The sequence below is a fragment of the Bombus impatiens genome, unplaced genomic scaffold (genome assembly GCF_000188095.3).
Source record: "Bombus impatiens unplaced genomic scaffold, BIMP_2.2 scf_0830, whole genome shotgun sequence".
Taxonomy (NCBI): domain Eukaryota; kingdom Metazoa; phylum Arthropoda; class Insecta; order Hymenoptera; family Apidae; genus Bombus; species Bombus impatiens.
Window position 1 is genome coordinate 41,797 of NT_177249.1, and position 15,483 is coordinate 57,279.

Sequence of the window (15,483 nt, forward strand, 5' to 3'; positions counted from 1 at the left end):
CCGAGTTACTACGGCGAAACCGGGAATCTTCGATGCTCACTTTCGCACTCGTTTATGATCAGTAACAAGTGTAGCAGATATAATGGGGACTGGATCGACTGGTTCGGAGAAACAGGGTGCATCGTGTCGTATCGACGTCGAAACCGACCGGTGCTACAGAGGTGATATTCGTATTTTTAATTTCCGATTTTCGAGGGTGGGTTCTTTGAGAGAAGATTATTTAGATTTCCCGTTTCTTTCGTTTCGATTGTGAAATATCTCGTATAAGTAGGTTCTCAGATTTTTCATCACGCAGTGAAATGTACGATGTATGATTGTTAACATCTGTTAAGTTATTAATTAAGTTAATTAGATACTCATTTTTGAATATTGAAATTACTAACGTGGATCATTGATACTTAATGATATATATTACTACGTGCTAATTATTAATAGCAATGAGAGTAGGAGAAGCAGTAAAACTGTATACTTCTATCATTCCATCACCTGCACTGCAAAATCTTCAAAACAATATCCGACTGTTCATAATGGAACTACAAAGCATTTTCAAGGTACGATGTATCCCATACATAGTTGCAAGATATTTTATAAAGCTTGGAAACCAAAAGAATTCTTCGAACGTATAAGTAAGAGGCAAACCCCTTTGTCGTTTCTCCTCGCGAAACAAACACACATTGGAGAAAAAACTATAAAGCGCAAGAGGCTTCAGAGCAGCCATACTCTCGAACGTCCCTTCAAAGGAAACCTATCAAAGAAAAATATATGGACGGAGAGGCGAAGGATCTGACAGACGCAATTCCCGCAAAAGCAACGCAATCTCATGCACGCGGAATCGCGGAACCAGCGCAATGGACTTAGCAAAGCAATCAGTGAATGAAGCTCGTCAATCTGGAATCGGTTTTAATACACTCGATTGTGCCGGATCGAGAGAGTTCAAAGCGGCCGAAATTCACCGCGATACACCGTGGATTTCAACGAGGTTTCACCCTCGAATTGCCGGTGAAACGCGACCAGCCCTTGATGTCGACTCTCCGTGGTGCAACAGACGTTGCAACGCGAACGATGCAACCGAGCAGCGAGAAACGTGGAACAGAAGGAGAGGAGGCGGAAGAGCTGAATGGCGAAGCGAACGTTGCGGCTTTTCACGGGGTCAATCGGTTTTAATTGCGTACTCCGGCCACTTGACTAATTGCTTAGATTGCTTGTCAGATGTTATGGCCGGCCTAATGAAACGGCGGCCTTGCTCCATGCTTTTCAATGGACTCAATGGAGGAATCCGAGGATGAAAGTAGCGTCTCTCATTGGAAACTGCAATTTGCCGATCAGTGAAAAAGGGACAATTAGACGACTCGTCGACCAACCGACTGAATGTACGTTACCATTCGTAAAATCTGGCTACTTCGGTCGTCTTGCAGTCTCGGTGTGTGCGAGTTTTACCGGAACGTACAGTACAACGTCAGCAGAGAGTTTAACAATTTGGATCAGCTGTTGCACACATTCAAATTACCTGAACTGTTGCATCTATTTGCATATGTTCGTATCGAAAGACTTGCCGTCACCGTGCAGATACATCCTCGATCGTCTGGTTTATAAATAAGAAATGAAAAAAGCCGAAGATACGTAGCTTGTCAAATGATCGCAATAACAGCAATCGCAAACCTGACTAAAAGGTTGAATTGAACCTGAAGAATATACCCGGTCGAACATATGCATACGCTCTTCGACGTTAACGCAATTTGAATATAATCGTCATCAGAAAAAGGTAACATCCTGGCAGAAAATTCGTCGAAGAAAGAAATAAAGGGAAGAAAAAGTGCAAGCGTTGTTTTGCATGGAGACTGCAGCGTCCGAACGATGGAGCGACCGGTGCGCCAAACATTGAAAACGACCCAGGAGCATCAGCGCGTTCGATCGAGCGAAATCACGAGGCTGCACAACAGGGAACGAGACCGCGTCGAATTAAGGGCCGCAATAAAATACGATTCCACAACACTCATCTGGCCCGGGGCACGCCCAAAAAAGGATTCAACGTATCGGTCGTACGGCTGAATGCAGGATAAATTGCTCGACAATGAAGTCCTCCCCCCTCGTTCCCCACGGCACCAACCGACGAGATTTTTCGTTTCGACCCCGTGCGGCGGAGGGATGCCAGGATACAATGGAATCGTGGTCCGGTCTGTTTGCGTCACGAGAGCTCTCTGCAACTAGGGGAGCCGAGCAACGTGGAAACACGAGAGCCACGTCGACGACTCTGACTCGCGCGCCTCTCGTTGTCCATGTTCCACGGAACGAATTCCACAAGCCAGAACGAAGGAAGCGACACACGAGTGTGTCGGACTGTGCCGTGGCGCTTTTCCCCATTAATCATCGACATCGACCCCGATTTGTCAGGATTCTTAAAACGACAGCATAAACACGCAAACAAGCAATGGGCCTGCAGGTTCAGAGAGAATAAAACGTAGCCGATAGTCGTTACGATCTTCTCTTTCAACCGGGATATCGATCTTTCGACGGGCCTACCTCATTTTCCCAGTTGCTTAATTTAACGTCAAGGTGGTACGATGATAATAGAAGGATTACGTAAGCCGAAGAGGAAACATAATCTCGTGTCGGTGGTTGATTTAGAGAGACACAGATTTAAAAGGATAGGCAATAGGTGGAGCGAGGCTGGTGAGAAATTAGAAGGCGTAACAAACACGAGGTCCTTATCGATCAGCCGGGACGCTTAACTCGGTCCACGTCGTTCCAACTTTCTCCTTAAACCCTAACATTATTATCAAAGTCAATAGTTGGCCAAACTATTCGTACAAATACCCTTATGCCGGTGTAATCGAAGGGAGAATGAGACACGGTGGTACGGTGAGAAGGAGCCGATGATAGAGAAAGGAGAGAGGGTCGCGTTTCAAGAGGGTCACTTTTCTCTTGCTGCTCGTTCGATCGGCCGACAAGATTTGCGATCGCTTTATTAAAAGTTGCAGCTGCTGCCAGCCGATCGACGATGCCCGGTCAAAGTTTATAAACTCGATATCCCTATACTTATTAGCGAGAAACAAGAGAAAGAGGAAAATGATAAAAGGAATAAGTTTGCTCTGTGAAAGCCTCTGTCGGAAGTATTTCGATATTCCCATCTCTCTTCTTTCGTCGATACGAATGCACTCGCGGAATTTCCTCCTCGGCGTCATACAAGATATACTGTATTTCTGCAAAAAAATAGCAAGAACAGAATAGAAGCTTGGTTGTCTTTTTGCAACTTTTAATATCCATCGCGTTAGTGGATGGAAATTCTCTCATTGGAAGGATGAAACGCGCTCATCTTACGATTTGCCAAATCCGTATTTCTCTTTTCTTCTTCCACTCTCTTTCTGCCACTGTATCGTAAAATGTTTAGTTTGAAAAATAATAGCGATCACGAGGCGACGTCGTGAGAAAACGACCGCTTAAGAGGGTCCATCGATGAACGACAATCTCGATAGATAAGTCTCAATCTTCTAGTCGTTGTTAACGAGAACACGAAGCTGTTGGTTTACTTGGCTCATAAACCTACATAAAATGACAAATCGACTATCTCCTTGCGAAATATCTTTACAAGCGATAATATCTTTAACAGCGTACACTGGTCGGGAGAGCCTATTAGCGATCTAATATCAGGGATAGACGTTATTCGTTTCGCATACCGAGTTAAATACGTTACCAGCCAAAGATAGATCCGTCTCGTCGATCTTAACAAATGACAGCCATTTGTCAAAGATACTTTTCAGCCTAATAAATATTACGCCCGTAGAAATGCTGAAATGTAAAATTAAATCCTACGTCATCCCACACCCTGAATACGCTACGTGTTCTTCGTGACTCAACTAGCGTACATCGCTTGAATTAACACGTCCGAAACCATCTGGCAATAGGACAACAATGAAACAACATATACATAATGTGTACCGTGTGTTCCGTGTGGTCATTGAAATCGTATTTCTATCGCATCGTTGATTTACGATTTATTTTCGCACAGGACAATGCCACCATTATTCGACCCACAAAGCTGTCCGTCTACGCGAAAAATACCGCTGCGCGTACTTTTAATGGCGGACTGCCATCCGAAGCCAGCATTATTTTTATTTAAAAGTTACCACGAAACCAGAACGTATTTCAGCCTGCCACGCGCGCTTCTAAATTCGACGCGTTTGAAAAAAAGAAAATTGATAACTCGATCGTAAATTCGTTGGAACGTTGAAAGCCCGCGAAATGATAGCGTGACAAAATGGTCGAGCCAGGGCCAGCGACATCGTAGCTGAGAAAAGGCCCTCTGAGAGATGAGAAACGTCGAGGGGCATTAATTTACGTCCGAGTTTCGCCAACGTTTCTCTGTTAAAGAATATAAATTCGCGATCTCGCGCCGCGCGGTTAATGGAGCATCGATACTTGAAACGCATAAAGATTAAGCATCGTCTACCACTGTCGCGTTCCTTCTCAAGTCCGACGCTTTTAGTCGTCCGTTCAAATTCCTCGAACAAGTCGGTTTCGTCTGTAAATCGTTGAAATTTCTATTGTATCTCCTGCAAATAATACGAAGATCTTATTCTTATGATAGCACGATTTCCGAAACACAGTCTCAATTTGTACGGTACGTGTCGAAAGCAAGGAAAAAGCGTTTGATCAGAATGAAAAGTCAAGAAATCGATATATGACAATTGTTATTTCCATCTCAATCTATTTATTCTGATCTACGTAATTATGTAATTCAGCCTTGTTTCATGCTCCTAAATAAACTATTTCTTATCGCATCGTACACAATTGAACATCTATTACGTTTAATTCCAACTGCTGCAAGTGAAACCACTTTAGAAGCGACTTGTACACAGTGCAAGAACCTCTCCGCGTCCAGTTGCAAAACTCTCGGCGAACAGCCAGACTTCGGCGTGACTATCGAGGCAGCAATATTACCGATATTTTATCATAGACGTTTCAAACTAGAGCGACGCGATCCGCTGACCCGATACGTGCAAGTGCCTCGATATGGACAATAAATTAGAGATGGACGTTCCATCCAGTGCGTATTAATTCGTCGACCGCGGCACTTGAACGATTCGGGGGAAAGATCAAAATTCGCGGGCCTCGTTCACGCGATCCACGGTGCGGCATTTGAATCCCGGTGAGGATCCGGGACATATATCGAAAAACGTATATTACGTGCAATTTTCCTAAAACTTGATGTCGGAAGATCAGAAGCGAGTAAAAGTATGTTTATCAAATCTCTGTTAGTATTTTCCCCAGTCTCAAATATCCTGGATATTTATTTCTTCGTGTAACCACACACGGTGACGTTCAAATTGATAGTGCGGATGTCGGGAACGATATTCCCATTTTTTCGTAAGTACAGAAATCATTTATGCTCTCTTTCGTTTACTTAGATATCGCGCTGACACTTAGTAAAGCACGGAGTTTCGGCGTAACCTTTGCAATTTTCTTGCAATACATCGACCGAGTCGCGAGTTCGAATGGATTTTATTAAAAGAATAGGACATCCGATATGAAAGTTTACAGGAGAAAAGAATTATATATACAATATCTTCTTGACACGTAACAATCAAAATTACAGGGTGGTTTGAATCGCTTTTTAAAACTGCCCTTCAAGGAAAAAGGGAAATTTTCAATTGGAAATCATATTTTCCAAACGATTAGATTTTCATGTACAAACGATTTTTTACTAATCCTCTATCGATTTTGGAATTGTTATATTTATTTACATTTATATCATTCACTTACAGACTGGTCGATATCATCGATAATATAATAAGATGAAAATCGGAAAAGCCGCATTGTGAGCCGGGCCAGCACGTAACTCCATTTATCGACCAAATAATTCGCCGCTTCGTACAGTAACGCTCCGTTAATAATTTCCAGCGGCCACGTGAGCAACCGTGAAGCAAAATGCTCGCGGATCCGCGATGTTCTCGCCCCGAAATTCGATTAACGCGGCTGATAACTGCGGACAAAGACAGGTGCAATCTCAGCGGCGCGATCGCTCAATGAGAGTAATAATTAATGGCCACGTCTGGACCTGCATCGTAACGATAAAACTCAAACGCGATAGATTGCGAGAATGGTGTATAACAGGGCGAAGAAGAACGACCCTGGGATAGAAAGTGAAACGATTTCAGATAAAGGCACGGATAGAACGGAAGGAAATGGCAGAGGAATAAAAACGAAGGAACGAAACGCGATGAGAAGAGGTAACGGATCGCAAATACGTTTGGCGGGGTGGTATTACAGTCGAAGAATTTGCGGGCTGAGATGGAAACCGCGTGGTCGATACCCTGACCAACTTTATCTCGTAATTCGTTACTAACTGCCGTTTTTTATGAGACCTATTTCACGGCTAGCGGACGTGCTGCGATAACGAGCTGCAATTGCGAAGCTGGACGTGCAGAGTGCCGAATACACCCGATATCCCCGATTACCTTCTCTGGCGATCGATGGACAGATTAATTTTTTGCCACACGCAATTCAAAGCGTGGGTGGCAAATCTGCGTGCCTCTTTCGTTTTTCCCTTTCGCGATTGCAGGTTGTGGTATTCTTCCAAACTGTTGAATTTCTCAAGTTTCGTTGTACGAAAATTACGTTTAACTTGTCTTGTAATAATAGTTAGTCTTCGATCGCAAGCTTCCCTATTTAAAAATATTTATTGTTGAAAGATATCATATGTCAGATACGTGCGTACTGCACAACAGATCAATCGCGACACTCGCAAGGTTAGTCTGCAATTTCCAGGAATTTCTACACGTTGCCACTGTTTGTCAGGACGTTTACATCTACAGATATCTGGTCATCCGAATGTCTGAACATCGTCATTTATAAATAGCTCACTCAAAGACCAGGCTGATCAACCCTGAGAATTGTTTCTTTTTCAATTCACCTTGATATTTACTGTTCATCGTATGACAGATACGTGCGTATTGCACAACAGATCAATCGCGACACTCGCAAGGTTAGTCTGCAATTTCCAGGAATTTCTACACATTGTCACCGTTTGTCAGGACGTTTACATCTACAGATATCTAGTCATCCGAATGTCTGAACATCGTCATTTATAAGTGGCCCACTCAAAGACCAGGCTGATCAACCCTGAGAATTGTTTCTTTTCCAATTCACCTTGATATTTACTGTTATTTCAACTATCGACATACTTTTTTATCTTTCTTTTTTTACATAGGTAAATCCTCATGGAAACCCCGCCGCTCCCAGGAGAGCAGCGAGGTGATGTCGGACTCTCACCGACTAAAACCCCACAGTGGCCTACCTAACGCCTGAGAGGAGTGCTCCGGGACCTCTTTCGAATTGCTGCCGGAGCACTCCTGCGTTTTCTCCCTTTCAAACTATCGACATACTGCATGTAGAATGACTCCTTGTACGGTAGAACCTCGCTCATCCGCACCTCGTTCATGCAAACAAATTCAGACGCAACTTCCGATAAACGAACTCCTAAGTGAGTCTCTATTATCCCAACTATCCGGTTATGCAAACTACCGTGACCCTCGAACTATTCCGACAAACGAGGTTCTACCGTAATAAAATAAATTCACGAGGTCAAACCGTCTATCTTTTAGAACGCTAAATGCAGTTATGTATTGATCTAGACATTTTTTAAACACGCTGTTTAAACATTAAGCAAATTACTATCTAATAATTGGGAATTTCGTCAAAAACGAAGCAGACACTGGCTACTGGCAGAGGCTGAGGTATCTTTGATCGAACAGAAACGGCTAACTGATAACTGTACTAATAACTTTGATTAAATCGTATGAATTAGTCGAAGGATCAGTTTGGCTGTAACGTAGCCGCTACAAATTTATTTCGGGGTCATTACACCGATAAGATGTTATTGCTCCTGTTAGTGATCCTTGCGGATGCTGGGGGTGGCGGGTCACATTTGCGGCTCCTGCAGCGGCCGTACATCCGTGTCGCGATGCATACGTGCGATGCAGACGATGCGGAATGCGGCATGCGGCGCGTCACAGGGCCGTATACGGTCGCTGGCGTGAATTACCCCGCAGAAAGCGGCGGAGGAGCGGAAAGGATGTTTCTAATCAGCCTGTTCGTTAATCCGAATTGCCGCCCGTGCGTTCCCATTGTTTTCGGGAAATTATGGAAGCGGAAATAGGTCGCAGCTTTTGCACGCCGCGCGCGTACATTGTATCGACAATTTCGAAGCTCACTTTCGACGAATCCTTCTCGTTACGCAACGCACGATTCTGACGCGTACATCGTGCCCGTGTGATTATCTTAATTATTACATTGCACAGGCCTTTCGTTTAATTACCTGTACATGGATTTTATTTAATTTCCACTTCACTTGCTTTTACCACATTTGCAGAAAATTACGCGTATCTTTCTCACACTTGGCTTCACGCGCACGAAGTTCATTAAAAACTAAGGCTGTGTAGCAGCTATGACTTTTCTCAACAGACGTATCTCTGTAAAGACTATAACACGATATCGATTACCTTTGGCTTAGATTTAGATTATTCCTTGTACCCGGTTTCACACCTTTTGCATAATTAATAACGTTCATTGGCAAGTTAAAGTCAAAATCCAACTATCACCAGTTTCGATCCTTAAGAGTGTCATCCATTTAGCTTCGTAATTAATTCATTTTAATTTTATCATCTGTCGCGATAGGTTTTCGTAACCTGAGAAAATACAGCGAAAGGTAATCCTCAGCTATCGATTTGCCAAGTTACAAATCGACAGTTTACAGACCTCTCGAACGCAACTCTACGCTTTTACATCTCGCGTAGACATGTGGATAATCGAACGACTATTCTATTCGTAAAATCGATGCGTTAAATATCGCCGCTTGAAACAAACATCTCATCCTGATATGAGATAAAACGTGGAAGGATTGTAGGCATCCTTAATTCGTATCTTACTTCGTATCTTACCAGAAGACGCGGTCGTCCCTTTATTAAAGCGAGAAAACAGATAAAAACGATTACGTTTACGTTGTTATGTACAACCGGTGGCAATAAATAAGGGCGTAAAGTGGTGTGCAATTAAAGAGCATAAAACTGTCCGCGGATTCGCGATCCGTAATTAAGAATTTTGTCATTTGACGGCGCGTAGAGGGTGTGTTATAATTTAAGCCGTAAATAATTCATGCGTTTGCACGCGGCAATGGCCTGTTATTATGGTGGACAAACCAGGTGAGGGGTTATGTCGGATGAATTATGAATATTCAGTGGAGTTCGCACGTCGTATGTCTCTGTCTGGCCTGGTATTAATCTTGATACACGCGAGATCCGGCGCATCACGCGGCGAATTACTCGTAATCGAATCTTTCTTTCACCTCGTTCTATCGTACGAGATTTGAGGGAGGATCGTGGCGTCGCGTGATTACAAAAAGTAATACGGTTTCGTTAAACAAAGCACTAACATACCATAGAGTAGAATTTTGGATCCCAACAAATGCCACCATGTGTCGGGGAATTAATTTCATTGAGAGCAGAGATGCGCACCAGCTACAACACGTAATTGCAAAAAACGTTACGAATCTGTTGAATAAAGCTGGACGAATTTAGCGGCCGTAAAAAGGGAATTTATACGTTGCGCGATGGAAAAAAAGAAAGGAAAGGCGTAGAATGAAAAAGTTGTAAATGACTGACAAAAGCAACGCGCGGCGCTGCATAGAATTGTCATTGTAAACGCATTATCGCTTCCTGTTAATTTCAATTCTGAAAACGGCAAAATAATCTCATTTCACATAACGAAATGCAGCTTCGAACCTGTCAGATTTCCATTTCACCCCGCGTATAAATCGATCCTGTCTGATTTTATTATTCGCTGCATCAAGCTCCAACTACATTATCATCTTCTGTCGGCTTCAATTGATCGACTTTAATCCCCTCGTATTACGCGAAATCGCGGATGACGGTATAATTGTTTACATCCAACCGACTGATTGAAACGCGAAAATGATGGAATCGGCTCGTCCGCGCCGCGTTTCTCGTTTTCTCTCGATTGTTCGCCTGAACAGAATCACTTTTTCACGGAATTTGTATATTCCAGCGGGTAACTTGCAATAAGAAAAACTTGACGACAGTCCTTAAAAATATCGAGGAAATTAGCGATAAATACCGTGAAACGATCAATACTGTGACCGATATTGCTTCTTTCCAATTAATATCGAGCGTCGAGTATATAAAAATATATAATCCGTGCAAAGGGAGGATTAATAAAAATTGGTTCGTTTTTTAAAAATTATTCAAAGGCAATCTCGATCTTGCATGAAAGATACGCCGAACTTACGATTCCAAGTTCCCCGAAAAATATCATTTCCAGATATTTGCCTAGCTTGGGAAGAACATAGTTATGATAAATCACTGACGGAAAGCGAACGAGAAAGTTTGTTTTCCTCCTGTTAGGCAGAGAAGAGGAAGTCGCAGGAAATAGGCGAATCGACTAAACCGCGGATATTAGTTCTCGTTAACTAGCCGTCTGGGGAATTGGAAATTTATCGGAAAACGAGGGGATAGAGATCGTCGTGCCGGCCAATCCCGATAGTTTTCGCGTCCGGAGATTCATCGTACAAGTTGACAACATACGAGCCCGGATAGAAGTTGCACGTAGCCTCGGCTGAACTTCAAGTTGCGTCCAAGTTTAGCTCGGTCGCGTTATATCCACGTGCATACCGGTGTAAACAGAAGCAACTTGCAGCATACTAAGCCTGGACGTACATCATCGAGCGCGATTCCACGTCTCTGTTGCACTTGCTTCCCATACAGTCTATCTTAAGAGCAATTGTCAACGCGCTGTCATACGTAAGACACGAACATCTAAGAAGTGACCTAAAAGTTTCTACCGTCGCAGAGCAAGTCGTTACAGCGTATACGACAAAGCAACACGAGAAAATGACAGACTATCGAAATAAATGAACGTACGAATTTGTCGGATGTTAAATCGGGCAGCTGTGTCTTTTATCAATTTGATTAATCTCGTTAGACAAACGGGTACGCGATTGACACTCGATTCTGAAAGAACAAAGGAATTTTCGATGGAGAATCGCTCGTAGTACGAACTGAAAGTTCACGACTGTGTCTAATATCTGCACGAAAGAATTAAACAATTTATCGAATATCCTCGTAGCAAATTATTTATATTTGTATATTTGCATTTATACGAAAAAGGAGGGGAAAAGTTGGCTTCCTTGCATGTTAGAAAAGTTGATTCTATATTTTTCTTTTTTTATTTGTCGAAGGTGCTCAACGAACTCTCCACGTCCTCCACAACTCGGAGCAGCCAGCGTCAGCCTTCGCGATTCTAGAATCGGGGAACAAAGTGGTGCCACTGATAGCGGATGGTTTGTTCGATCTCTTAATGTACAAGATGTCGAGCGTCTACACGAACAAAATGCAAAAGATGGAATCGAAGGGACCGCGATTCGAGATCGGCGATTTCTGCGTGAAACTCGGCAGCGTGACGATTAATCAGAACTTCAAAGGCGTTCTGGTCGAGGTAAGCGATATCTACAAGCGGAACCAAATGAGATTGATGGATTCTAAGCGATCTTTAATCCCGAAGGAAGCTAATTAACCCCGAAAATAAGGAAGAACTCCGAAATGAAACGACGTCTTTTCCATTTCTTCGCGGTGGCAGAGTTTCGTAACTTTTCATAACAGGCAGAGAGAACTTTCGGCCAGATAATCGGTTGAATTAATAATCGCGGCAGATGTCTAGCTCGGGTGATATTCGCGAAACTCGTTACCAGGCTAGCCGACTGCCGCGTTGCCAAGGGATTGCGAAGGATCACGCCAGCTAATTAACTGGCGATTAAACTTGGAAACCGGCGAAATAGCCTGCGCTACTTCACAAAGCCTTGTCGATCACACGACGATCGCAGTAATATCGATCGACAGTTTTAGCCCACCGTGAGATTCGTTGTACACGCGTGAATTACCTCTGTTCGTTACGAGCGTCACCAAAGGCGGACCTTCCTTTTCTATTTCGATCGAGCTTCGATGAAACTTCGATTAAATGTTCGCGAAAGCGTGCGGACTATCGAGAATATTGGAAGGATTCGATTTGGACGATCAATTGGCCGCAGATGATTGCCCACAACTGCAATATCGCGTCGACTGACAACGTCGAAATATCACACGTTTGCCCACGAAAGAATATCCCAACACTTGCAGATAAATTTTACGAATATACAACGTTACGTGGCTTCGTAGGAAACATTAAGAGATTTAGAATAAAATACGAAGCATTAAGATACTGTCACGTCGATAGAGCTTCTCTTTTAAATTGCAAGTGCGTCAGGTTTGAACAGAGATTTAATAAAAATTGAGTTTCCGTAGAACGCGTTTCGGTTGCTCTCGACTCGTTTCTGACCGCGGCGTTTCATACTGTCGCACACGAGGATTTCGTTCGCCTGATACCGCAAACGCGTTTCTGTGAAATTCTAGCTGCGAACGTACGATAGGTGCACGGGATAGGTGAATCGATACGAGGAAATATCAGAAAATTTGCGGTAAAATACTGGAATCTCGTTTGAAGGATATTCGAAGATATGCCCCCTCGATGCTGCGAGTTATAAAAGAAATCTTCTTTAATTAAAACGAAAAACTGAAGTTACACGCTTCTTGTTTTAATTACTGCTATCTAGAATTCAGTTAGCTCGAAAAATTAATTAAACGGCATCCGGGCAAATTCTAAGTGCAAAGAATTCAACTTTTGAAATTTGCATTATTAACCATCTGATTTACGGTTTCTTTAATATTATTTAATGAATCTCGTTGTAAAAGAAGTTGAAAGAACGATGATTAATCCACCTACAGTAACCAGAGTTTTTAACGCGAGGATGTTTCTCGGTCATCGGACTTCGCCTCGCAATAGCGTGAAAATGGTGTAACTTCCATTCTACAAGGTGGACCAACGATGCGGTTCTTCGACCGATCCACCAGCCATTTGTATCGGTAACAGCGCTGTTTGTACTCTACCACGACGTCGAATATGTTACGATAAAGCCCCTGTTCCCCCATTAATTTCCAGAGAGAAAATACCACGCCGTAGAACCGTACTAACTCACGCTCCTCCGCGTCACCATCTTCCTTGTTCCTACGTTCTTTCGCGTTCTCTGCGACGCAAGAAAAACCGTCGCGCGTACATGTTTACTTCTTTATAAAAAGATGATCCTATGGTCGTTACAGGTTTCACGACCTGTGAACTTGCGATGTTTCTTAATTTACGATTTTAAAAGTTTATACGTTTAAAAAAACTATGAATAAAATGATACGAAATTTATAGCTCCGCAATTTCTTAGCTTCGGATTGGTAATTTTTCAATTTGTTAACTTCGACCTCGTAACTTCTCAATTTGTAAGCTATGACTCGATAGCTTGGCGATCTCTGAGCTCTGAGCTCGGAATTCGCAACTTCCCGCTTTCTAAGTTTTGAATTCGTAATTTTCCAATTTCTAAACTCTGAATCCGTAAGCTGCCGATCTCTGAGCTCTGGCTTCGTAACTTCCCGATTTCTAAGCTTTAAATTACTTTTAAATTTCATCTCGAATCGCAAATTGATAAATAAAGATGGGATAAAAATGGAATCGATTTCGATAAAAATGATACCTGAGCTGATCTTGATCGGCGAACGCGAAGCAAAGAGAAACGAGCAACGAAAAGAGCGAATGGTTCACGGTCGCGATCGATTCTTCCCGCAAACTGCATTCAGAGGGACGTTGTTTCAATTTCTTTCAATTTCAATTTCAATTTCACACGGCTAACATAATACCCTGCGACATTTACACGCTTTCACAATATCGACGACATTTTATGTTCTACGATTTTGCTGCGATAAAAGATGAAATATTTCACCTTTTACGTGACGACTTTCTGTCACCACGTTCTTTATTGTACATTTAAATCAGCCTCATTTGCAGTCAAATCAAATCAGCCTGTTAATCATAACACACCACGAGGCGCTTTCGATCAGAGAATTACTTGCTAAACAAGTTCGTGGAGCAAGAAAAGCGTGTCGGTGGTTGACGTATGCCGCAAACCGGAAGACGTTCCCTCGAGCGTTCGCGCTTTCTTCGAACCGGAGATATCCTGTCGTCAGGGCGAGAAACAAGCTTAACTTTCGATTGCGTTAATCACGTCCTGTTGTCGTTTCTTTCGACTTGCATTCTGTGTCTTTACTTTTTCACAGATTTCCTCTTTCCGTCGTTTCGATTGCGTCTGGAAATAATTTCTCTGAAAATAAGAAATATCGAGGCAAAATAAAAGAACCGTCGTGAAAAATCGAAAAAGGTACATCAAGTACCGTGTACCTGTTGATTATTTCTGAATATATATTGAATAATTGTTTTCCACGTTTCATAGGTGGAATATAGACCCTGCGTGGTTCCCGGAAGTGCATGGGAATTGATGCGTGAATTTTTACAAGGATTCCTCGGATCTACCGTGTCCAATCAAGCACCGCAGTATTTGCAGGTAATTTAATGAATAACATGCTTTTTCGGAGAGACAGCGTGCGTCAACACTGTTTGCTTTCGATAGTCAACAATGTTCTCCGCTGAAAGAATAATTCAAGTTTCTCGTCTTTTTATAGAACCGAATGAACGATATTTATCAACCATTGGATACGATACAACAGTATCTGGAACATTTCGGTCAGTATAGAAAAGCCACTGGTGTAATTTAAGGAAATTTTAAATTTATCGTTCTTCGTATCGAGATAATCCGTATCAAGAACTCGTCGATAATTTTAATGGTATCGTTTGGTAATTTTATGCTACCAAATCTTACTGGTAATCTACTTCTGTAACAATAAATTTCACTTAACAAAATATCTCTTATTTTTATCACAAACTCTATTAACAAAATCCTTATTATTTTAATTAAGAAAATTATGAAGATGATCTACTCTCGGCTCTATATGCCATATATGTGTGTATATACATTTACATTTTAGTGTTAAATTAAAAAATATATATGCATGAATATGTGTACCGTATACACATAGTCTTTATCAAGTAAGTAGTATTCTTGACAGAAACCAGTTACCGACGGAGCCATCTCACTGCCAGTTATTGCCAGTCATTGAATAAATACATGCGTTGACTAAGGACAGGATAAACGTAACATTAAGTGGCATGTTATATCTCGAAACATACGAATTATCACAGACGACTCGTCAGTGATTATACCAGCAACCTACAGAATAGACGTGACTTTTGTAACATCAGCTTACCGACGTCTTGCTGTTTTATCGATATAATTACTAAGAACTTCCGTATCTATCGCTGCTCCTTATTTAAACACCCGAGATATGCGAACGCGAGCCCTGATATCAACAATCATCAAAGAAGAAGTTGTACCTTCATGTAGAGTCAGGGCCGGCGTAAAACAGGTTTAGCGCGTTTGCCGGAATCCGGTAAAAGGTGCGAAAAAAGGCAACGCGACCATCGAGTGGTCGGAACAAATCGAAAACA

The 15,483-nt window shown here is 42.4% G+C and overlaps 1 protein-coding gene across 2 annotated transcripts in view; it reads left to right on the plus strand.

Moving 5' to 3' along the window:
* LOC100747179 (mediator of RNA polymerase II transcription subunit 20) overlaps positions 1-14,832 on the plus strand; it is a 28,264-nt gene extending 13,432 nt beyond the window's left edge. Inside the window, exons 1-4 of one of the 2 annotated variants that reach the window (XM_033323180.1) lie at positions 45-161; positions 11,249-11,505; positions 14,372-14,482; positions 14,601-14,832. In XM_033323180.1, coding sequence (XP_033179071.1) covers positions 83-161; positions 11,249-11,505; positions 14,372-14,482; positions 14,601-14,693 — 540 coding nt within the window. In that variant the 5' untranslated portion in view covers positions 45-82 and the 3' untranslated portion in view covers positions 14,694-14,832. Of the gene's footprint in view, positions 1-44; positions 162-11,248; positions 11,506-14,371; positions 14,483-14,600 lie in introns of those variants that run through there. The other variant, XM_033323181.1, reaches the window with a different exon arrangement.
* The last annotated feature ends 651 nt before the right edge of the window (positions 14,833-15,483 follow it).